The sequence below is a fragment of the Rhea pennata genome, chromosome 10, assembly GCF_028389875.1.
Source record: "Rhea pennata isolate bPtePen1 chromosome 10, bPtePen1.pri, whole genome shotgun sequence".
Classification (NCBI taxonomy): domain Eukaryota; kingdom Metazoa; phylum Chordata; class Aves; order Rheiformes; family Rheidae; genus Rhea; species Rhea pennata.
Genome location: NC_084672.1, coordinates 11898135 through 11922859, shown reverse-complemented (window position 1 = coordinate 11922859; position 24725 = coordinate 11898135). Strand labels below are relative to the sequence as shown.

General features: G+C 44.7%; 3 protein-coding genes across 10 annotated transcripts; 2 read left to right on the top strand and 1 right to left on the bottom strand.

Moving 5' to 3' along the window:
- The first annotated feature begins 1909 nt into the window (after positions 1 to 1909).
- On the top strand, positions 1910 to 14368 carry SQOR (sulfide quinone oxidoreductase). 7 transcript variants are annotated; one of them, XM_062583784.1, is made up of 11 exons: positions 3737 to 5072; positions 5868 to 5962; positions 6685 to 6936; positions 7262 to 7432; positions 7902 to 7955; positions 9642 to 9836; positions 10774 to 10983; positions 11191 to 11374; positions 12322 to 12389; positions 13423 to 13601; positions 13937 to 14368. In XM_062583784.1, the coding sequence occupies exons 3-11, from the start codon at positions 6703 to 6705 to the stop codon at positions 13992 to 13994; spliced, it is 1353 nt and encodes a 450-aa protein (XP_062439768.1). In that variant the 5' UTR covers positions 3737 to 5072; positions 5868 to 5962; positions 6685 to 6702; the 3' UTR covers positions 13995 to 14368. The 7 variants fall into 7 exon arrangements, with proteins under 7 accessions (XP_062439773.1, XP_062439769.1, XP_062439771.1 ...); XM_062583783.1 differs by having other exon boundaries at positions 5865 to 5962; XM_062583789.1 differs by lacking the exons at positions 3737 to 5072; positions 5868 to 5962 and adding an exon at positions 1910 to 1990.
- Positions 14369 to 14804: 436 nt separating this feature from the next.
- On the bottom strand, positions 14805 to 17756 carry LOC134144553 (nicotinamide riboside kinase 2-like). The gene is made up of 8 exons (XM_062583578.1): positions 17453 to 17756; positions 17196 to 17286; positions 16815 to 16860; positions 16486 to 16672; positions 16184 to 16255; positions 15395 to 15501; positions 15099 to 15190; positions 14805 to 14974 (listed from the first exon to the last, which is right to left on the bottom strand). The coding sequence occupies exons 1-8, from the start codon at positions 17476 to 17478 to the stop codon at positions 14969 to 14971; spliced, it is 627 nt and encodes a 208-aa protein (XP_062439562.1). The 5' UTR covers positions 17479 to 17756; the 3' UTR covers positions 14805 to 14968.
- Positions 17757 to 20311: 2555 nt separating this feature from the next.
- LOC134144713 (CDC42 small effector protein 2-C-like) lies at positions 20312 to 23804 on the top strand. Of its 2 annotated transcripts, none has more exons than XM_062583869.1 (4): positions 20312 to 20819; positions 22303 to 22516; positions 22961 to 23062; positions 23587 to 23804. In XM_062583869.1, exons 2-4 carry the CDS (start codon positions 22463 to 22465, stop codon positions 23659 to 23661), a joined length of 231 nt encoding a protein of 76 aa, XP_062439853.1. In that variant the 5' UTR covers positions 20312 to 20819; positions 22303 to 22462; the 3' UTR covers positions 23662 to 23804. The 2 variants fall into 2 exon arrangements, with proteins under 2 accessions (XP_062439853.1, XP_062439854.1); XM_062583870.1 differs by lacking the exon at positions 20312 to 20819 and adding an exon at positions 21190 to 21379.
- Positions 23805 to 24725: the final 921 nt, after the last annotated feature.

Genomic DNA, 24725 nt, shown 5'->3' with positions numbered 1-24725 from the left:
ATTCTAAGCATTGAAAATAATACTTACGGAATTGCATATTTTCACATTTTTTGGAGTAATTTGTGATCTAAAGAAGAAAAGCTTGTAGTGCTTGCCTTCAGAATCACATAACACCTGTGTAAAACTGTACTTGGTAACGTTTTCCTTAAAATGACAGTAAATACTGTTCTCACATGCAAAAGGAACTAATGTTGGTAAAGAATCCTTCCTTAATAAGGATAAGAAGGACTGAATTAAAAAAAAAAAAAAGAAAGAAATCCACTTGTGTAGACTGGCCAAACTTCCTCCAGTATATCTTCAATGAACTGTAATTACTTCAGTCAAAATTATAGTTCATTATCTAAATAGGATATTAGTCTTCCAAGTGCTTCTCCTTTATCTTAATGCATAAGAAGCAAGTGCAGCACTGGATTCACTTAACTATACTGACATCTAAATGTGTATGCTCATATCAATATGCAAAGCTAGACTGAATAATTTTATTAATGTGTATACATTTAGTTTTGCTTAATTTTTATAAAACATTACTAATTTATCAATTAGATAAATGAGACGTTGTTAGACTCTTACTTACTGATTTTATTCCATCCGTATGAGGAACTATAGCTCTGTCATGTTTGCTTTTAAACTGTTGAATTCACAGCAGTGGAGTTGAGACATGTGCAGTAACTCTTGAAATATTTGTTTTCTAAGATTCTACAGATTTAGGAACTGTCATTGCTGATTGGTGAATCTTAGTTTCCTTGCTTTAACATCATGATAGTTACCCTGGATGCTTGATTCGAGTTCTTCTCTTACCACCATCACCACGCAGGCTCACATTAGCCAATTCCTTAATTCTGTGTTTTCCCCACACACACACCTCCTACCCCAATAGCAGTAGCTTTGCTATGCTCATAAGGCAAGTATTTGGATGTCTTTTGAAAATGGTTACGAAATACTTTTTTTTTTTTTTTCTTGTTTTCTTCTGTGTGCCATTACCTAAGTAATAATAGTATAAATCATAAATGAGAGTTTTGGGGTTTTTTAGCTGCTCTTTAGGATTCCAGTATCAGAGAGAGTTGATTTGTTCCTAATTATCCTTTAGTAAATGCTTTCTGCCACCTAATGATTGCTTCCCAACACTGCTGGCTGTTCTTTATTTTCATTCTGAACTTGGCTTTCTAATGCCCTGACCCTGCAAGGCTCACTCATTTAGATGTCATTAAATCTAAATAGTTTAATTAATCTCCATTGGATTAGATGTGTGACTATAAATAATAGATTAAAAATGTGAAGGACTAGGAGTTAGTGATGTAAATCTGTAAGCATACAAATTTTAGCTGCATAATTATTATTAGGGCTATTCATGTTAGGCAAAATAGCTAATATACACAAAATTTATCACTAAGGTACATAAAGATAGTAATGATGACTTTTGAATCAAATTGTGCGCTTAAAGAGTAGTTTTTGGCACAAGTATCACAGCTTTCCAGTAATTTAAAATGTGTCTGTACTTACTTTCTCCATCTTAGAGGCTTTTTACTGGAGGCTTTTTTATTTTTATTGCATTTACAAGTTTTAGTCTGGGGTAGCTGATTCCATGTAGCTATAGAAAGAATTGTAGAAACCTCATATACTCTACTAAATGTAGAGAAAGTCCTCTGAAAATGTAACTTGTATCCTGTCAAAATTTGTCGTATCTTTCTGACTAAACCTTTTTTCTGGCTTCATTTGTTGTGGTCTTGTGAGAACAGCTCCTGCCTGGGTATGACGGAGTAGGCTTACACACGCGGGGGAGAGGAATTGTTTTAATCCAGGTGCCAAGTACTGTGGCCTCGTCTCCCGGGACCTCTGTACCCGGCAGGGAACGTCTGTGAGAACAGAGGTGAACGCTCAGGATTGGCTTTATGATTATTGGCCTGCAGCCATAAGTTGAGACAAGCAACTGAAACCACTTTTCTGAAACCACCTAAGGAAACAAGAAGGACAAGACAGGCGGCAAGAGCGGGTAAGTGCGTTAGCCTGGGCAGGCCGTGAGTGGGCAGGGCCCTTGTGCAGAGCAAACGCTGTGCTCGGGCTGCCCGGCTGAGACGCAATCTGTTCACTGTGGAGCGCAGGATGCAACGCAGTGTGCGTAGCCTGTGTGCTCCCAGAGGACAGCATGCCTGTTACTTGTCAGATTGCCACGCTGCAGCATGTCTTGTTCCCTCCTTCCGCTTCTCAGTAGCATGCCTAGAGCATGGAAGAGCCTTGGGGTATCTTCCAATTTAACCCCTCAAGGCCAGTTTCCCCGTTCTTTATAGCCTTCCACAGTTGCGTGTTTCTCTGAACAGTTTTACAGAAACTTAACTTTCCCCTCTTGGAGCAAAGCCTGAGAAAGAAATGGCCAGATGTGGGATTTGGATTTATGGGCTGCTTGGTGCGTGTGATGAGCCGGTGTGAGTAACTTTGTCTTTACATGTTATTGTCAGCGATGATTTTCTCATGCTTCTTTTTTGTCCTGACAAACATGACTTGGTAGATTAATGGCTGTTATTGCCCATTGGCACGTACCATAAATTGAAAGCCCTGTAAAGTCCTAGAGAAAAATATTTTAAGGCTTGGCTCAGCAGAAGGTCTCACTTAACCGAATAGGAACAGACTGGTAACCCTGCTCTCTGCGTGTACTTTAGCTGTAAGGATCCTCTTTCTCCATAGACTCTGGTAAAGTTATAGCTGATCTGGATTTCTGTGTAGGACTCTAGCATTTTGGCTGGCTGCTATTTTTTAATGCTCCAGATATTTTTGGCAAAGTACCACGATTCCAAGCTTAAGTTTGATTACAGAAAGGGCAAGCTGGAAGAGCCAATGGTTTGAAGACGGATACTTAACAGCACAAGCCAACAGGCAAAGCCGCGGTGTTGCTGACATCTGTTTAGCTTTTCTTCGTACGCTGCTGGGGAAACTCGGCAGCTGGCCGTTAACGCGGAGCTCAGCGGGCCCGGCCGCGGCGGGCGGGCGGGCGGGAGGCGGCTCCGAGCTCCGCCCCGCCGCGGCCCGGCCCGGCCCGGCCCTCGGGGCTCGGCCGCCGCGCAGCAGCCAGGCGAGTGCGGGGCGGCGCGGGGGGCTCTCGCGCCCCTCCGTGCGCTCGCGGGTGACGCGCCCCCGACCCTTCGCCCCGGCCCCGCAGCAGCTGTCCAGCTGGTCCCGCAGCGCGGCAGGCCCGCGCGGCGCGCGTCCCGGGGTCGGTCGTGGGCTGCGAGGCCGCAGCGCCGGTAACGGGCCGATTCGCGTGGCGCCGCGTCCTGCACGCAGCGCCGCGGGGCTCCCTGCGTGGGCAGTGCCGCAGGAGGGTGGGCCCGCGCGCGCGGGGGGCCGGCCGTGCCGCGGGCTGCCGGCGTTACCTCCGCGAGCAGCGCTGCGTGCGCGGCCGCGGGGCGCCCCGCCGCGTGGGGGCTGGCTCGGCTCCGAGGCGGCCGCCGCGTGCCCGCGTGCGCGTGGAGAGCCGCAGCCGGAGGCCGCGCTCCCGCGTGGGCAGGGCGCGGGAGGGCAGCGGGAACGTCGGCGAACGCGTTTCGAGGCCGTCGCCGGGCTCTAGCAGCGGGAGCGCGAGGAGAAGGGGGCGCGGGTTCCCCTGGCTCGGTGGCGGGCCGAGCTGCCCTGCCTGCCTCAGCCGGTGCGGCGGCGGCGGGCGCGGGCTCCGGCCGCGCTGGGCAGGCGCGGGGCGAGCGCGGCGGCCGGGCCCCGCTCTGCCCCGGGGCGCGGGGGGGGCGCTTGCCCTGCCCCGCCGGGCTCCCCGCTCCCTTGGACGGGGACTGGCCTTGGTTAGAACGCACAATTAATTTGTATTGATATATATGTAATGTAAGTTTGTAATGCGTTACATAATACGCCTCTTCCAGCAAGGTTTTCCTTTAAATGAAAGTTTCTTCGAATCCATTGGTAACCAGCTCACTTCCTCCACAACGCTTGTAGAATTGTCATTGATTTTTCTTTTAGGAGTAATTCAATAAAGCTAGTTCCTGTATTTGATTTCTCAATCTCTTAAATGGGATTTAAGCCACTAATTCTGGGGAAAAAAATGTTGGTTTATATTTCTTCTTAACTGAAAAGTCACTGCTTTTCCTAATTGTTTACACTAACTTCATCTGCTTACTGCCTTTCAAGCACTAAATAATACTGAGCGCTCCTGGTTTGTCATAGTGTTTTCTTCAGTATTAATTCAACAGCATTAGCGTAAGCACAGCTGTGCGAGGCTGCATGGAGCCCTTGGTGAGGTTTAAAAAAAAAAAAAAAAAAAAAAAAAAAGTATTGTAGGCTCTGCTGGGTTGGAGGGTAGCTTACTCATCAGGACTTGAAGGCTGTATCCAGTTTTTCATTAGGAAGGTGATTCTGTGCTGTGCAATGCTAATACTGTCTGTGATGTTCTGTTGTCCATAGCTTTCTGTTGTCCATAGCTTAAAGGACACTGGAGTGAGTGTGCTCCATGTTAAGAAGGTACTTGTAAAAGCTTAACATCTTCAGATCAATTCAGTAGGTTAATCTACAAATTTTCTACTTTTCTTTCATTCTTGTTCAGTGATTCCTGTTCCTTGATTTCCAGTTGCAGTGTTGATGCGCTGTTTACTGACTCAGTCCTTCTATGGCTGCTAACCTGCAAGTTTGATGTGAGGCGTTTTGGTGTTTCTTCTAAAACTTCCGTCTACAAATGACCTTTCAAATTGACATTTGTTTTTGTATATTCTAAAGCAACTTATAAGCAGGATATTACTGCATTTAAATCCATTAGACCGCTGCTAGTTGAGGTAAATCACGAGTGTGTGTTTGTAAGCGTGCTTACTTTGCAGCCTGTTTGGTCAGAGAGGTTAGTTGCTCCTTCCTTAGTGCGTTGCGGAAACTGAGGCTTGTTCTTGTGGTCCGGCCGTGCTGTGCGTTGTCAGCCAGACTGCGCCTGTTCTGTGTGTTCAATAAAGCCCAAACTGAAACTGCAAGTTCATGAACTTCCGGAAGCAGATGTCCCTCCTAAAACTGTGTCGCAGCAGGAAGTTGCAAAATTTATTCTTTGCAATTCTTCTCTCCAACTCGGAAAGAGCAGGAGACATCTCCACCTGGTAACTCTTATTTCTAGGGTTGGCCCAACTGCTTGAGCAGTCTGTCCACACCTTTAACCCGCTGTCTGCACCGGATATGTAATAAACAGCCTTCTAGCAGGAAACTAACTTATTCTAGGGTTGCTTTTTGGGTGGGAAGGGGGTTGGGAGAAACATGGTTGCATCTTGGAAACTGCTTGTTGAAACAGAGTGATTGAATTTGTTTTTGCAGGGGACACTCCCAGATTTTCCTCCTCCCTCCCAAACAAATTGCGCTCTGGGGGTAGTAATGGGACTTGGGAAAGGTTTGGGGCACTTGGAGGGGAGGGTTGTTAAGACAGCACGGGAGGGTGCAGCATGAATTGCCGAGCCGCATCTAGCATAGCAGGATAAAGCAGGCAGATCCTGAAGTCTCTTTGGTGCAGTGTTGCCAACCTCAGAAAATGTTCATAACAGTATTTCTCTGCAAATACCATAAATAAGTTCTATCTTTTTTTAAGTAAAAAAGGTAGAATTCTTGTCTAACGATTCAAAGACTTAACCAAAGGGGGCTGGGGCAGGTAATTTTGTAGGCAGATCTTGCCTTGAGTTACTCTTTCAGGTGGCAACGCTGACTCATTCTTCGTTGTGAATGCTGCAATAAGGAACTAAAGTAAATTCAGTTTATACATGTTTTATCACTGAAAAGCTAAAAAGTGATATGCAGCATGTGTAAAGAATGGATTTATAGCAGAAAGTGGTCTTGTTCCCTCCAGGAGAGGGAGGGGGGACACACACGTCTATAGAGCTTAACCTTGGTTTTCTTCTAAATAGCAGCAGTTGCACGCCCCCGTGCTGCAGGCGTGAAGGCACGGCGTGCTTTATGGTCCTAGCTCTTGTTCGTCGGGTGACGAGGTGCAGCTGCAGCAAAAGTAAGCGTGGGTTTCTGACCTTCGCGTCTGGCCGCTTTGCTGAGACGAATGCTTGAGTGGAAAGAGAACTGAGTCTTAATGTTTTGAATAGACTTAAAGATCCCAAATCTGGGAAGGGATAAACTGTTGCTTTACTGAGCTTGATTTATTTTCCTGTCATAGCATCTCCTGCGAGAGAGGAGTAAGGCATATGCCCTTACTTAAAGCACTGTGGAAGTCGGCACACGCTTACCCTAGTGGTGTGGGGCGTGGGCCCGGGCGGTGGGGAGAACGGGTATGTCTGATGTGTCCATAGGCTTGCACATGTTAACATTCAACTGCAAATGAAAGGATTTATTTCTTTGTCTGACACATCACGTGGGATGGCACTTGGTATATCCACAGAACTAACTTGTTCAGTATTTCTGATCTGCAGCATCTAACAAATCCTTGTTTCCTCTTGGAACGCTCCGTCTCTTCAGGACTATAATGTTACAGCTGTGCTATAGGATCAGAAACACCTTCCTGCCAAATAAGTGGAAAATGTTCTTTTGTTGAAATTTCACACCAGCAAATTAATTTTAATATACTGGCAGAGACCAGAATTGATTTTCAACTTGATTTTAATCAGCTACAAAGATGTTTAGTATTATAATTCTTGCCTTGGAGATTCATTTGGCCATATAAATGAGTATAAATGCTGCCTGCTCTCACTGTAGCTCTTGCCTTTGCTTATCTTGCAGCTTGACGCTTACTGAAAGATGTCGACGATTGGGGTAGCAGCCTCCTGTTCCGGCCTCCGTCCCGGTGCGTGGCTGCTGAAGCCAGGTGTGCGGAAGATGAGCTCCCTCGGCTTACACATGGCAGCCAGGTGTGCTGCCAAGGACTATTACGAAGTTCTTGTGCTGGGCGGAGGCGCCGGGGGAATCACCATGAGTGCTCGCATGAAGAGGAAAGTGGGGGCAGGAAACGTGGCTGTTGTTGAGCCAAGTAAGGTAAATCTTCATTAGGTGTGAAAAGAACAAGCGTTTTATGAATGTCACCAGTTCGATCTGGTTCTGATCCCTTCCCAACCCTGAACGTTTCTAAATGAGAAGAGGAAGCCAACTTGCCAGCCTTTAGATGGTTTTGCATGTTCCTCCTTCTTAAAGATGCATTTCTCCCTCCAGCTTTGCCCTACGAGGCTCCTGGTCATCTATGTAGATTCTTTTGTTAAGAATAAAGTGTTAGGAGTAAATTGCTTCCTATTTTGAGTGATGTACCTTCATCTTAAAGTGCACTTACACAGTTCGTAAAAGTCCATTGAAACATTTCTTTCAGACTCATTACTATCAGCCACTCTGGACTCTTGTTGGTGCTGGTGCAAAGCAGCTGGCAACTTCTGCACGTCCAACCGAGAGTGTAATGCCTCGAGGCATCGAATGGATCAAATCTCGAGTTACAGGGTTGGATCCAGATAAAAACTGTGTCTGGCTGGAGAATGACAAGAAGGTAGTCAAGTCAGAAAAATGTTATTCCAAATCTGTGATTGTGTCGTGAGTTGTCTGTCCACCTGCTGCAGGATCCCTCTGATGGGGAGAGGCTGGGAAACTCGCTTCCTCTTATGAAAAGTACTTGATCCTAGAAGCTGTTTATAATCAAAATTGTCGTGGATAACTAGGTTAGAGTAACATCAACTTACAATATTGTCCTCATAGTGCATTTCCTTCTTTGTAGTGAACTGAACACAAAAGATAGAATAGTTTGCTCCAAACACTTGGTTTCATGTGTAGCAAAGGCCATGTTTATAACTCTTAATGCAGTTATAATTGTAACAATAAATTATTAGTGCTTGTCTTTACTTCAGTAATACTCCCTACATCCCTTTCCCTTATGAGTGTTAAATGTTCTCAAAAAGCTTCAGTTTACCTCAATGTGATGTTCTGTTTTGTCTAAAATATTTTTTTCCCTTACATAACAGATATCTTACAAGTATCTGATAATTGCCCTTGGGATCAGTCTGCATTATGAAAAGGTATTTGGTTACAATAATCACGTTCTTATGAGTTTTAATGGCATCGTATGCCCTCCTGAGTCACTTACAGTAAATAACTTATCACTACACTTTTCTACTACAGGAAGCCGAACACTGATACAAAATAAAGAGCCAGAAGACAGCTTCATGAATTTAGTTTGCCTCTCTATGGGTCTGGCTGTAATAATCCAAGTTACTCTTGGGAAGCACTTTAACAATAGCTTTGTTGTGTCTCTCTGGCAATACCAGCTGATGGGGCAGCAAGCTAAATCTGGAAGCCAATGCAGTCTCTGATAGTGAGACAGAGAGGTGGTGACTGCACTCCGAAGCATCTCTAATATAAGCAGAGATGGGGAAAATAAAGCAGTTAGTAGAACTTGCCCTGCCTGAGTGATTTGCCCTCCTCTCCACCGCCTTTCTTACGGGCGGCACTTCAGAAGGAGCCAGCTGCGTTATCAGGCCTGTGTTTAAGTAGGCCCTGGACCCTTCTCACCCATTAGGTTTCTTGTACATGTTCATGGTGGTGCTCGAAGGAAGATGTTAATGTGGTCGTACTGAAGCAAGAACGACCTTAGCAAATACACAAGAGGAGAGAGACACAAAATGTGTTTGAGCAGTTTGACTCTACTGGTTTAACCTGACTGGGGTACAGTGTAGTTGCTCATAATGTATCTGAGTCTCTCTTTGAATAGCTCCCGAGGTGGAAGTAAAGTAAGACCTAGTCTGGTTAACTATAGTCACAGCAGATAAACTCTGGTGATCAGATGAGTGGAATAAGGAATTGCAGCGTTCATACAAATCTCTGTCAGTACAACCTGAGAAAACTGAATTCAGTATTCCATGGAGGAAGCCATGTAATACAACTAATCACTGCTACTCTGCAGTGAGATCTAGTGAATTTAATGAATAAAATTCATAGTAACAGATTTATGACCAGTCGCCCGAAGTGCCCAGTTTAACAATAGACATGGTTTCTCTTAAGTAGATCTTCATTAACAGCATACTTTCTGGTGTGGAGTGTAATGGCCCAAGACCCTGCAGTGCAGATGGCATGAATCAGTTTTCTCACCGAAGTTCTGCAGTCCCTTGCCGTTGAAACGGGGATGGCTGCCTTCTGCACAAACAGGTGCTCAGGCATAGTAGCAGCAGGGAAATAGTTAGTGGAAACAGTTCAGCTAAAACAAAATACCTTAGGAAATACAGGTGTCTGCAACTGGCTACTGAAAAGTTTCATTCACCTCAGAGTTTTCATAATGCCGTTTTTATATGGCTTTCACTTACAGTGAAGTGGCACTGACTTTATGCATTCTTATTCCAGATTTAATGCTTTAGTCTACAAAAGCTCTGGTCTGTTTCTGTACTGAACACTTACGATGCAGGTCTTGCAGACTATTGTCATTTCAGTAAGTGTTACATCTCTGAGTTCTAATGGAAATACCTTTGGTTGATTTTCAAAATATTTATTATTTTCAAAAATACCAAATAGCTAGTGTATACGGACTTTCTTTTTGCCAGAGGCCTTTTAAATAGCTATTTCTCAAGTGTGCATTTAATACTTGAAGACAAATTTCTTGCCACTAGTATTTTAAACTTTAATTTTATTTTCTCAGATCATAAGTCTGTATTTAATACTTGAAAACAAAATTCTTGCCACCTGTATTTTAAACCTTATTTTTATTTTCTTAGATCAAAGGCTTGCCTGAGGGTTTTCATCATCCTAAAATAGGTTCCAATTATTCAGTTCATACAGTAGAGAAAACATGGAGAGCTTTGCAAGATTTCAAGGAAGGAAATGCCATCTTCACTTTTCCAAACACTCCAGTGAAATGTGCAGGGGCTCCTCAGAAAATCATGTATTTATCAGAGGCCTACTGGAGGAAAGTAAGTATTTTACCATCTCTGCCAACGCTTGTTCCCACAGCTAGAAGAAAGGCTTATTTTGAGGAGTTTATACTATCTTTAAAATAAATGAAAACCACCAAAGAGAAATGTTACTCAAGATTCTTAAATGAAAGTGACTGAATTAGTATTTCTATTGTTAACATATACCAAATGAAGCTAACTGAATTGTACATAAATATTTAGCACGGATTTCACATGGGAAAAATGTGTGGGCTTCAGGATTCATAAGGAAAGAACTGTTTACCTTACTACCTGTGAGCCACAGATGCGACACTGTTCTCAGTGCAACTTAAAGCTGTAGGAGGTGCATTAAAGTCTCAGTGGGGGGCACTAGGGCATTCTTGTTGCTTTAAGTACTGAGTGCAATCCCGCTGCGGCTGCTGGTCTTTACGCCAGTCTGCAGAGCGGCTGTGCTTGTTCTGTGTCGTGCTCCGTCTCAGCATGGGGAGTCATAGCCGGACCGCTAAAGCAAGCTTTGCGGAAACAAAAGACAGCCTCAAGTGGACGTGTCATGCTTCATACATGTTTAAGTTTCATGAGCTCTCTGCTAGGCAAGCGTCCAAAGAATGCGTAGAACTGACGGTTTCGGAGTGCTGTGTAATTCTGAGCTGGTACAAATGCTTAACCTGCGCGCAGTAACGTCGCTCAGTGAATTGCACCTGCCTCTTCTCACGAGCACCTCTGTGCCTCGCTCAGACGCAGCGAAGATGAGCTTGTTTAGCTTCTAATGTGGTGCATCTTCAGCGTTCTGATGTTTACACTTTTTAAATAATTGAACTGCACTAACAGTTTTACTGGCTCTTCAATAGCATGGCACAGTTCTCAACTCTTGATGCTTCTGCTAGCTCATCACACCTTCTAGAGAGAAAATGCTAATCATCTGATTTCTTTTTTTTTTTTTTTTTTTTTTTTGCAGACAGGAAAACGATCCAAAGCAAACATAATGTTCAATACTTCACTTGGTGTCATTTTTGGTGTTAAGAAGTATGCTGATGCATTGCTTGAAATAATAAAGGAGAGGAATATTACTGTTAACTACAGACGCAACCTTGTTGAAGTTCGAGCAGACAAGCAGGAAGCTGTGTTTGAAAACTTGGACAAACCAGGAGCCACAGAAGTTCATCAGGTCAGGAGCTTTCAGACCTCTAGTCTGGTCCTTACGTATACTGAAGCATAACTACCACATTATAAGAACGTAATATTTATTGCTCTGTTATATAATGTCATTTGCCTCCTTGGCAAAAAACTCTTCACAATGTTCTCATTGCCTTATATCAACACAGGTGTGATTTGCTCTGATAAACTATTCATGTAGCACCTTTACTTTGTCTAGTATGAAATGCTTCACGTCACACCCCCAATGGGGCCACCTGATGTACTCATCAACAGTCCTGTCTCGGATGAAAGTGGCTGGGTAGATGTACATACGGAAACTTTACAACATAAAAAGTATCCTAATATATTTGGTATTGGAGACTGCACCAACCTTCCAACATCAAAAACCGCTGCAGCTGTCGGTAAGTAGGAGGAAGAGGTGTGTGTGTGTGTGTGTGTCGGTATGCTGCTTTTAAACTAGACAGATTTAATCGTACTTGTTTTGTTAGATTAGGTCTAGACTTCAAATCTTCCATCTTTTCACAAAGACCTATGTCTGCTGGGCCAAGTAACGTAGTATGGTTAGCTAGGTACCACCACACTGATGCTATTAACCACAATTACAGTGCTCTTCTAAATGACTTGCGTTTGAACTAGTTCTAGTTTCTCTGTGTTCATAGAATTGCATAAAGTCAATGTAATAGTCTCACATTTCTTCATTATTCAGTAAAAAACTTTCTGCAGTATCTTAGAAGTTCACACGTATATGTCAGCTAACTGATAAGTCACTACTGAAGAATCACGTGTTCTGTTCTTGTTGCCACAGGAAAGTGGCAAGGAAAAGTGCACAGGATTCAGTGTAAAAGCACTTCAGGCATATTTGTATCAGAACTAAAAAGCAATGTAAAATATAAGGCTGAACATACATGTGCATGCATACAGAAAGGCCATAGCTTTATTGGTGTAACTCAAAGAATAGCATATTCAACTATTCCAGCAAAGGAGGCTGGAATACTTCCCTTGCAGCAGTAAAAATGAAACAAAACAAACAAATGAAGCTTCAGTGCTTAGTATTTGGGAAGACCAAGCAAGTATAATTTGGCATAGCAGAATACTTGCTGAAAATATATAGCTCACATTTTGTTAAGCCTTCACACGGTGGAAATAATAAGACCAAAGCACTATTCCGGTATGGAATTTTCCATATGTGATTTTTACCTGGGACTGTAAAATTCACAAACGGGTTTGAAATGTAAGTTCAATTACAGCTGAATTAACAATACGCCCAGCTACTATTGTTTGCTCTAGTGCTGACGATAATTACTGCCAGAAGCAAAGCCTTAATACGATTGCTTTTATCTTTATGTAGCTGCCCAGTCTGGAGTGCTTGATAAAACTATTTCCATGGTAATGAAGAACCAGTTACCAACTAAAAAGGTACCTAGAGACCTTCTCTTAGGAAAAAAAAGTTATCTCGAGTATTTTCTGCACTCTTATGTGGGAAGTCTCGCTAAGCAAGAAGCTAAACCAGTGTAAAGCGTACAGAAAGGGCTTCGTGTCAGGAATGCGGGTGCTGAAGAACTGGCTAAGTACTGCATGGCATAATAGTCATTTAATTGTGTAACTCACATTCTTGATACTGTCTTTCAAAATACTATCAATTTAATTCATTGGCTTTTGAGGTCTCTGCCAACTCAGGAACTTTCAGTTCCTGAAAGGCTGATTAGGCTAGATTTTTCTACAATACAGGTGGCTTTTATTCAAAGCAAAACTGTTGATTGACTACTATCCTCTGTTCTCTGGGGAAAAGACTGCAAACTTTACAGATCTGCGCTACATTCAGCTTGCCCCCCTGCCCCATACAGAACCTTATCATATAAGGAGGTGCTAGGTGGAAGCGGCAGGGTCTGGTTTTGTTTGTGCTGCAGAAGCTGTCGTGCCTGTGACTGTGTACAATTTTTCTTTAAGAGAGAGCTCTCATTTTACGTATGGCTTCTGAATGAATTTTCCTGAGAATACTAGCCTGAATATCATAGTCCATACCGCTGTGATCCTCTGGAAGTTTGTATGACTATATTCAAGAATCTGTTTCTATACTGTCTATTAAAGCCAACACCAGCTCATCCTAGTTTACTAGTCACCTATTTTCCTGGTTACAATAATACTTGGCAATTAATGAGAAAAATCCCTATTGTTCTAGGTATTAGTACTCATATATGCAGAGTTCCTAAGCAAATGTACAACCTGCATTTGACAGACTGTTTTAATATTATGGTTGTTATGCCATAACTGGCCTAGCAGTCCCCCAAACTTGCTAGTATTAACACTATATAATTTTTTTTAATGGTGTGTTAATGCAGAAACATCCTAGAAACTGGCTTTGAAATACAAATGCTGATCACATAGCTTGCAGTATTTCAGCATACGGACTTTACTCAGTATAATTAGATGAGCATGCTCTTTGTTGCAGTATGACGGATATACTTCCTGCCCGCTAGTCACAAGCTATAACAAGGTGATTCTAGCAGAGTTTGACTACAACGCTCAGCCCCTGGAGACCTTCCCCATTGACCAGAGCAAGGAGAGGGTAACCATGTACCATATGAAAGCTGATATGATGCCGCTTCTCTACTGGAATGCATTACTCAAGTAAGTATTCCTGCCTGAGCAGGCATAGCTGCTGTGGTAATTCATTCAGAGCAAAGCTGGGTGCAGATGTTTTCAGGCTTAAAACTCTTCATTAGGAAAGCAGTTGCACTGCAAACTGTGTAGTGTGCCCTTAGTCCCGGACTTCCTGAGGATGCTGGGCACTTGGCTAATAAAAAGGGTTTGTGGAAGAACAGGGTTGACTTACACCGTAAGGTGCCCCTTGCCCAATTTGCAACAGCAGAACTGGAGCAAAGATTACTCTTCAAAACCACAAAACCCCCACTTTGACAGTAGGTGCATATGTAACCTGATAAAACAACTTTCTGCTTTTCTAGGGGCTACTGGGGAGGACCAGCTCCTTTCAGGAAGCTAATGCATCTGGGCTTAAAGTAAGTGCTGGTTCCTGATGCTAGTCAACACTTCTGAAGAAAAACCGACTAGTCTCTGAAGGGATCGATATATATCCTTCTTCTTGGCCTATTTTCTAGTTAAGTGATGTGATTTTTGTGTTTAAATCATAGTTTTATCTCAGATTCATTTTCCTGCTCACCGCTCTTCTGCTTAAACTAATGCTGTAAGATGCTTTCATACACACAGGAATTTGAGTGAACTTGCCTTAAGCTCTAGGACACTACTGAAAGCTGCTGCTGCAGTCAGTAAGCTTAAACCTGTTGTGTATGTAACTGAAAGCTGTAGTCTGTATGTAATCAGTATGTGCACTGGACTTAACTGAACAAATCAATGTTAATAAAGTGGTCTACAACTCCTCTTGTTCTTTCACTTTTGAAATAGGAACCAAATCAATCCCTGTTTCTTCAGTAAGAAAAAGTTGCCATCTCATTATAGAAGAGAGTGTAGGTTATTGACAGGGAACGATTCCTCAAGCCCTCCCTGTTTTTCTAAACTCACCTAAGGTTTCCTTTGAGACTGTATGACCAACCCCAACCTTTTTTCCTCAGACAAGAACCAAAGCAATTACATTAAACTTTATGCTAGGTTTTAGGAAAATCCTTCTCTACCCAGAAGAGAAAGGCTTTTATGAAAATGCAATCTGAGCTAAGTGCTAATGTAAAGTGCATATACTAGCATAATTATGCCCTTTCACATCAGTTCACTGAGAGCTTTTTACTGTCACAGAAAGTGAGAAGACTTAAGTTACATACAAAGCAGATACTAGTCCCAAGCACAAATTAAGACAACTGGTGACAAGAGGGAAATGTTCTTTAATCATGACCGTAGTTAACTGAGGTTCAAGGGAAGATTGAACAGGAGTAAGAGTCTTCACAGAAGCTGGAACTTTAGTGGTGGTCAGGTACACATCTTGGAGCAAACAGGAATCTTCTTCACCCACAGGAAGAAATAGCAGTTTATTTCTAAACAAAAAAACAAACTTTTTTAGTTATAGCTTCATGCTTTTCAGCCTATCCTTTAGAAGGACAACATATTCACTTAAAATTAAACTACTAGTTTTGAGTTGTTATAAGGATCAACATATACCTGCATATTAAGTAGTTCTTCAATCTTGTTCTGGATCTGTCCATACACCTCATTAAACAGTTCCTCCTTGGATTTTGTTCCATTCAAGTGCACTTAAAATAAGAATGTTAAAAAAAAGCACTATAGTAGGATGTGGTCAGCTTATGGAAGTTCTAATTCAAAGAGCATGCAACTTGAAAGAGTTGGATGGACTGTATTTCCCTGAAACTAGTCAAGTGCTCTCGCTTCACCAGAGGGTTTGAAAAGCAGTTTCTCATAAAACAGTCTTACAAAAATGCTTTTGTCATTAGACTTACCCACATCAACTCCAAGGTCTTCCATTATTTTCCTGTGCTTTACATACATAGGCCAGACGTGGCCATCAAACAATCCAGGTGGATCTGGTACAGTGTAGTTCCTTGAACTATATTAAGACATTGTTATACATGGGTAATGTAACTGGAGTTCGGGGAAATTGTACATTAAGCCCTCAGTTTCTCTGCACACTAGCCTAAGCCTCTTGGCTTCTACTTAGTTCTTGAGCTTATCAGAAATTAGTGTTTGGCACTAGCTGCAAGAATAGAGGTAGCAAGAAGGGCTGGATTTTGATGTGCTGGCCCAAAGCATTCAAAAGGCAAAAAAAAAAAAAAAAAAAGATTAAGAAAGATTGAACTTAACATTGAAGAACAGTCTTCTCAAATAGCTGGCTGCAAATTCCACTGAAGCTTAACTGTTCTCAGAGTTTAACCTGCTTCATTTGCATGAAGAACATTGTATATGTACAAGAATACAGCCAAATATAAAACCCCAGGATAGACCAAATCCTAGAAACCATGATAATGGGAAAATGAGAAGGCTATTCAAAGAGCTTTGAATTTGAACATTAGCCTTGTGCATACAATAGTTTGGCAGAACACTTGGGGGCTTGTTCAGTGAAGGAAACTATGACTGTCTACACAGTAGCTACATCCTTGTTTATCCTTTCTACACAGTAGCTACATCCTTGTTTATCCTTTCTTATCTAAAAACTGTAAAGAGAAACTGTAAGTCCTGAGCAGTGTAAGATATTACTAGTTTAGGAGAGGTTCTTTAAAAAGTGAACTTACCTTCTTCTCCTTTTACATTCTTCATATGGAATAGAAAGAAAGTACCGATGGTGGAATACATCAATCAATGGCCTGAAAGAGATACATAAGTGGTTACAGCTAGCCTATATGATTAGTAGTAAGAAACAGAAAAGTAAAGCTACATTTGTTTCCTATACTTAGAGCTATCTTCAGACTTGTGACAAACTCCCCATTAATTTGTATCAGTGCTAACTCTTGGTTTAGAACAGGACTTCTTATTCTGTTGAAGGCTGACCTGTCTGAATCATGTTTAAAAAAAAAAAAAGTCACAACTTGATTACCTGTAGGTGTAAAGTAGGAAGCCTTCAACAATAAGGATGTGTATGGTGTCATCTTCTCCCTCTGTATCTTGCAAGATTTGGGCATCCAGCGTGTTATTGATCCCATGAGAACGTTCAAACTTGACCGGGTTTTTTTTCCAAGCGTTTATGGTACTCATCATAGCTTCCATATCCAGTGCACTAATCACTAAAACAAAACATACAGCGATCATTAAGTAGTAACTAACTATCGTTTAATATTAGATATGCAAAAAAATATGCACACGAAGAATCAAATAAATGCTCAGGAGAGTTACAGTTTGTTTGGTATCTCTGTAACAAAGCCTTACCATCATACTGTTTAAACCCATCTTCAACTTCTATTTCATCTTGAGGCTGAAACAGTTACAAGAAGAATCAGCTTAGCACAGCTACCGGGAAGCCCATTTCAAACAGGGATGAGAGATCCGAGCCTTGGTAACAGCCCACCGAGTTACAAACGAGAGCCTTAACCCTCCACCAGGTTTCTTCGCAGCAGATAAAAAGCAGCCACAAGCCCAAGATAAAGCGCCCGGCTCCTCTCTCTTCCCAGGAGCGGCGAGGCGCCGTACGGCGCTCCAGCAGCGCGGGAAGCGGGCGGGAGGCTCAGCGCCGGGCCGCGCGGCCGCCGAGAGCGCGCCGGCGGCCGGCAGCACGCGGCGGGCGGCGCGGCGCGGCGCGGCCCGGCTCACCTTGAAGAAGTCGTCCTGGTGCACCACGCTGCAGTTGGGCAGGGCCCGCATGAGCCTGCGGGTGAGGGTGGTCTTGCCGCCGTTGGTGACCCTGCGGCGAGAGGGGTCGAGCCGTCGCGAGCGCCGCGCGCCACGTGCGCCCCGCCCCCCCCCCGCGGCACTGCGGCACGCTGGGGGGGGGGGGGGGAAGGGGACCGCCTCGGCCCGCAGCCCCCGGGCGCCCCGCAGCCCCCGGGCGGCTCGCCCGCGCCTCTCACCCGCCGATGCCGATGATGATGTTCATGGCGCGGCCGGCAGCCGCCCGGCCTGTCCGCTACAGCCTGTTCCTGAGGGGGAGCGGAGGGGGTGGGGGGGGAGGGGAACCCGGCGCCGCCGGTACCGGCCGCCTACGTGCCTGAGCCGGGAGCCGGGGGAGAAGGGGCTGGAGAAGAGGAGAAGGTAGAGAGGGGAGAAGCCCAACGTCAACTGCCGGGCAACGCCATGGCCGGAGCAGGAGGAGCAGCCGAGCGGGTCCGCGCCGCACTAGCGCGCTCCGCAAAGGGAAGCGGGCGACCGCTGCATGAGGCTTCCCCTCACGCTACCGCGCGCCCATTGGACGGCTGCCATGGCGCCGCAGCCAATGGGGTGCGGGCCGCGCCGGCGCCTCCCGGCCATTGGGCTGACCGCGCTCGCCTGGCTCCGGATAGGCTGCAGCGGCGGCCGCTCGGCGGCGCCCATTGGCCGCTGCGCCAATGGCAGCGTGGCGCCCGCTGAGGGAGAGCGGGGGAATCCGGTCGTGGCGCCGCGCGGTCCGCAGGCCCCGCGGCAGCACTGGCGGGGCGGGGCGGGCGGCGAGGGGCGGCCGGCCGGGCGGGAGGGAGGGCGCGGCGGCGGCGGCGGCGGCGGGCTCGGCACGGGCGTGGTGCCGCCGCCGCCAGGCCCGTTTCCGCCGCGGGCGGGCGGGGCGGCCCCGTCCCCGCCGCCCGCAGAGCCGTGACGGAGCGGGAGGGCGCGGGCGGGGGAGAGGCGGCAGCGGCCTCGGCGCGAGCAGAGAGAGCCGGGGAGTCCGAACCGGAGCCCGGAGGTGGCGGCGAGGCCGACGCAGCCCGGGGAGCCGCGCGCGGGCGGCGCCTCAGCATCTTCCGGCCGAGGTCGCGGCCTGTCGTTGCCCCGCCGGCGTGGGGAGGCCTCGCGGCGCCGGGTACCGACAGCGGCAGTGAGGCTGGAAAAGCCGCGCCGTGCGCAGGGCTGGTGTCCGGCAGCCCCCAGCCTTCGGAAGAGGGGCGGTTAGGCAGCCCTGCGGCCGAGGAGCCCGGGGAGCCTCGTCGCAGAAACCCCGGGCCTGGAACCCGGGGCCGCAGGGACCTCGCCTCGCGCTGCCGAGAGCTTTTCTATAATGGAATAAAAATTCGCTGTGACCATAAATTTTAAGTCTAATCTGAGTTTGTTCTCAGTAACGTTAAATTCCATAATTTACCAGTAAGTCAGTCAATTTAGTATGTTTGCAACACTAGTGCTTGAGGCTGGTGTGGTGCCAGCCATCCAGCTTGCTTCTCATCTTGATCTTTCACTGATTTTCTGCTGGTCAGACTCCAGACAAGTCCCAGCTGGTTTCTCTAGTACGTATTTTTATACTCCAAACAGAACACACAATTAGATTTCTTTTCTTTTCTTTTCTTTGCATGGGAGGTAGCTTTTTTTCAACTTGTGAGTAAGCCTGTTTCCACTTCGCTGCAGAGAACCTTTTTTTTTTTTTTAATCTTTATGTCTGTCTAGCATCTAAAAAGAGAAGCTTCAAATCTTTTGAGACTACACCTGAATTCCTGAGTTTAACATTACCAATACACCTAGATTAATGGAGGCCTCATGTCTCCCCATTACACCTAGATAAGGAGGGAGGTCTCTCTCTCCCGACTCTCAGCTTTCTATGAAGCTTCAGGACTCCAAAAGACCCATGGAGAATCAGGCTATGTAGGAGTGTTATGATGTAGTTTGAGGACTACATCTTAAACTATATTAATAAAAGCAGGATGCCACCTCCAAGCAGTTAAGCTCATTCTGCAGCAGGGCTTCCGCTGCTTGGCCTTGAGGCTCTTCCAAAGTCTTGGCAGATTTTTTGTTAATCTTTTATCAAGGAAGACACTTTTACTGTACTCTTGAAGTGTTATTTTTGAAACTAATTTTTCTTTTAGAAGTGGTAATTTGACTTTTTTTACTCTACCTTTCCATTCAGATATGTAAACATCCATCTGTTACAGGATTTTAACATGAAGTGAGTAACAAATGAGCAAAGTAAGGCAAAGAGCAAATTGAAAGCCCAAAACAGTGATTTTTAGGAAGGCGACTAGGCTGGAATATGTTTCTCTCACGTGGATTCAAAATTGACAAAGTTGGAGGGATGAAAGCTGCAGCAACTCAGCCAACGCAGAAAGTTCCCACAACAGCTCGGCTGGGACAGGGTAGCGATAGCCTGCGTCTGCTGTGAGGTGGCGTATGCTAGCTTTACGTTCCTTACCGTCTGCTGAGAGCTCAGGGTCAAGGAGTTCTCGCCATCAGACCTGGAGTCTACAGCCGTTCGTGATGAACAGATACATTTTTGTAGGTTTGTGTGTTGTTAATCAGGATTACTGTGCATATCTCATGTCTACGAAGAGAGGTGAGGCTGTTGATTCAGGCAGACACCTAGCTCTTCATACAGAATCCATGTTTTATATGGAAAATGAAAGAATATTCTGAATACTTTTGCAATACATAGTGCTGATAGAACAAACTGAATGTTTCGCTCCGCCAAGTGCCTCTAAACATTCGCAAAGCTCTTCGGACTTCCAGGCTCTGGACGCCACTGCAACGCCGCTCGGCGCCGCGGGGCCGACATCTGCGCCCGTGCGCGCGCTACCCGCTTCGCCGGCCCTTTGTCCCATCTGCTCGGTGCTGCTGCTGCGCTGCTGGAAAACAGGGAGAAAGAACAACAGGATATTGTCCAGCCCTAGCCTGCGTGCCAACAGTGACAAAACGTTGTTTTCTCCTCGGTTTGGGGATTCTTGTTGGCTTTTATTAGTCTTGGGTGAGCCGGAACACATGACGATGTTTTTAAAAATTTTCCAGCTATCGTGGGAAGCTCGAGTGTCCGGGAGGAAGGCGGTGGCCTATGCCCAGACGCCGCTGTGCCTGTTTTGGAGGCTGCTTCCCTGACTCATGCGAAGGGAAAGACGAGTCCTGTCGGAAAGCACCCCCGGAAGAGAGGCAGCGCTGCCGGCTTTCCGGATGACACCCGCAGAGCTGCCGCAGGCGTGGAAGTGAGCCACCAGCTATATGGGTAGCGCTGAGAAAACTGCACTGCTCTACAGTTTCGATGCCAAACTAGAGCGCTATTTTTGGCTTTCACTCTCCTTTTTTTTTTTTAACACTTGTGGGTAAGCATCAAGTGCGCTGCAGAGCGGACCTCTGCAGCAGCTGACGGCGTGAAGGGATTTGTCCCCGGGCGCGGGACCGCGCTGCCGCGTCCCCGCCGAGCAGCGGTCCGGCACGGGGCCGGGAGCCGGGCGTGAGCTGGCGTGGCGAAGGACGGGAGCTGGCCGCGTGCCTGCCCGCGCGCGGGGCAGCCCTCTGGGTCCGGACGCCCCCGGAGCCGTAGCTAACGTGCAGGTACGCCCCGAGGCCCCCGCGCTGCTCGGGTGCCCGGGGGGCGTAAGGCACAACCAGCACCGGGGCATGGGGGTGGTGCCGGGGCTAACTGGGTGCTGCTGAACTCATCTCACGTCTCCGCAAGTCTGCTTTCCAAAGGGTGCTGTTCCTCTCCAGAGACACGCTAGGATTTTTAAGAAAAATCTTCATTTTGATACAGTCTCCTTAGTATGAAATAAACCAAAACGATCTGCAGTTAATGCGAAACGTAGGTGAAAGCTCGGGCGTCTGCATGTCCTCTTCTTTGCTGCATTTCTACAAGGCGTCAGTGGTGGTAACGGCCTCTGTGAGAGGATGAAGTGAGGTGGAAAGTAGTAATTCAGATAATTACAACTCAGATAACGAGTTGTACTAAAATAACCCAGGATAAAATTGAAGTTTTGCGTTCAATAATAACGTATCACATAGGCCACCTAAAGATAAGGGGGAAATGTAGCAAATGCTGTGAAAGAAGGATGACAGACCCTTACCCAAACCTGCCTGAAGCGTGAGACGTGATGAAGTGGAAGAGAACCGCAAAGGTGAAGGAAGCAGGTGTGCTGATTACCTAACTGGGGTCGATATAAGAAATGCCTGTGACGAGGGAGTTCATGCTCTTTGTGAAGACTTCAGTGTGGATTCAGAAAGGCTGAATTCATAAAGCTGTAGCCTCTGTCAAGCTGTAAGCTTTCTTAAAAAAAAATCATTATAAAATGTTTTTATTGTGAGCTGGGATAGGGGAATGTCAATGTGAAAAGCTGCTCTATAGTCCTGAAGTTGGTATAAAGAAGGATATAAAAGCAAAGTCACTAAAGGCTGCCTAAAACGTTGGTTTTATCATAGCTTTTGGTGCTTCCAGTCAGTTACCTGTTATGACCCCAATTTGGGTCTGTTGTATTAATGATTTTTGTATGTTCTAGGCAGCTTTAGGCTCTGTTTGGTGATCTGTTTTGTTGACATTATAAAGACTTCTTTTCTGGTTTTATGGGTTTGTAGAATTTTCTGTACTTTGAACTTCTGTATGTCTAAAAATAATTATGTAAGATATAAGACAGAGGCTCTCTTTTTGCAGATATTTGTGTACTTTAAGAATTCAGTCTGGGCTTCAAAACTATCATCTCTGGAAATACAAAGCAGTTTGTAATTGGTGGCTAGTTCTACTTACAACAGGATCACAGACTGTGTGTTAAAGCCTTAACTTAATTCTAGTATTGCTTTGGTATTACACTTCTGTAACGAAGTAGAACTTATTCTACTGTTGTCATCTGGGAGTAAACATATGTAACATTAGCCATGATTGCTGACACAAACGCACTGATTTTTAAGTTGACCCTACTCCTCTATGCAGATATGCTTAAAAACTCTTTTATAGTCTTGTTCTAGTTTTGATTGAATGTCTATTGCTCAGTAACTTGCAAAACTCTATTTTGGTATGTGTTGGTAGAATAAATAATAATCTCTACAGGTGTAATCATCGGATGATTGCTGTGATCTTCACCTGTGAATCTACACAAGCAATTCCTTGCCCAACTCACCTTAGCAACTGCATCTTGGTCTTTGCACTGCTTTAAATTTAAGAGAAATAACGAAGTTTAACAAGACGTTGTAATCCACCGAGAGCTATAATGACTGAGTTCCTGGTTTGTTTTAACTGGTGCAACGGTGAACCGCCCCAGCCGGTGGGTAGATGTACAATAGCTGGTTGTTATCAGATTTATAGTTTGTCTTTCAGTTATGCAGAAAACACTTGTTGTCATGTTGCTTCGCTTAGATTGCGCTAAGGAAAGCGAAAGCTAAAAATGGACCTGTTACACCACGTTTAAACTGTGTGTGTTTTGCCAGAAGCTGTGGTTATTTGCAGCTCACAGGCTTGCTGTGTGAGAACTTTTTTTTTTTTTTTTTTTTTTTCTTGAAGCATTTGAAAAGTTAGTCTTGCTGGAAGTCAGCAGCAATAAGGATGAGTTTGACCCTCTCTTACTGCGAACAATCTGAAAGTTCAGTTGTGCTGCTGTGAGGAGTCACTGGGGGCCAGTGGTGTTTGGTTTCCTCTAACTGAGCTGTCTGCTTCTGCCTTAAAGCAGTCTCTTCTTTGAATAGAAACATGGATAACCTCTTTCTTGCAGAAGAGGCGTCGGAGACTGGACCGGGATATGATAGGAGAGCCCATGAACTTTGTGCACACTGCGCACGTTGGGATGAGAGAGATGAGCACTGGCTTTTCATCTGTAAGTGTGCACTGCTTGGACAAATCTCTGCTCAATAACTTGTACCATAGATAGCTACTAAAATACAAGATATTTAGAAGCGGGGAAAACGCCTGCTCCCTGCCCTGTGAAAGAATAGTGTCAGAACAAAATAATCTGTTTTGAGTAGTGCACATACAATGCCATGGAAGATGTGCTGAGTGGAGAGGCTGACTGGTCCAGAATCTTTACCTGTGACGAGAAACTCCTAGGTGCGAGTTTGGTAGAAGCATTTCATACTGAATCTGGAGATTGCATCACCCTGAAGTCAGATCTGTGTTAGGGTGGGTGATACAAGAATCAGTTGGATCTTGGAGAGGAAGACCCATTTCATGCACCAATTTAAAATGGTGTTTAAACATTCTGTGTTCCTATTTCTTCCCATTGCTATTGGGACCTAGTGCTGTAAACACATAGCTCATCTGCTTCTTCAGACTAATGCTTTTAATAATTGCTTTGACAACAACTAGATTTTAAGATGCATGTCCTAAAACTTTTTTTTCTAGGCTGTATCAATTCAGGACCACATGAAGTCTAAAGGTGGCTACACAAATGGCACTCCTGCAACGATTCAAACATAAACAATTGAGAGAAGCTGAAATCTGCCTTATGAGAACCTCCTGGACTGAGTTTTCATATTACCTAAAACATCTTTATGATGGAGTAGAGAGAGTACTTGAATTATAAATAGGTCAGTGCAAGCTTTGGCATTCTTTGCACAATAAATTCTGAGTAAATTATTGTCCTTAAAATGGTTTGTTGTGGTAGTGTTGTAGTAACACCTGTAATGCAGTATTGGAGGTCTTCCTGACTTCCCACCTGTGTCCCAAAAAGCTAAGTTGTCTTGTGAGGTGTGACTGAAGGTTGGTATGAATTATCTTGGTCTTGATCTCTCTTCTCAAGAAATGCAGGAAGTGATTTAATTGGAGGATATCACTTGTTTGCACTTCCTAAACAGGCTAAACTGAATATCTAAGTAGGATCTTATAGCCTTATAACTTCAAAGTTAATTTTTTTGATGCCTTACAATCTAATGTATTAGTCTACTGAGCTCTACTTTGGTATTTCCTTGTGACTCTTTATAGTAATGAACTCTAACATGGTATAGTGAGCTGTGTCTCAGGAGCCCAGTGAAACTTATACTTTGCTGTGATAAAGCCTCTGAAGCCTTTAGCCTCTGTAACTAAAAATCCAAGTTTTGCGAGTACACCTACTTTTAAAATGAGGCTTAAAACCCAGTATTTCAGTTACTGGGCTGCTTCCCTTTCATATGCACTGGAATAGCTATAGGTATTAAGAGAACAAATTTAATACAAGTCTGCTAATTTTAAGTGGTGCTACAAAATATTCACAGTTGCATGTTAATTTTGCATGAATATTTCCAAATTTTAAATGTATTTAAGATCACTCTACCTGTCTTTAACAGTAATTACACAGTACTTCAAGGGGGATCTCATTTGTCTTTCTGACTCCTTGATTTCAAGACTGCTTTCTTAGATGAACTGAAATCTTATGTATGTTTTTAAATTATATGGTTTAACTAAAATGTATTGCTTAATTGCTGTGGTCATGTGAAGGGTGGAAATTAAAAGAATACTGTGAGAACTTGCAGGAGACTATTAAACAAAAACAATCTCCTGCAGAG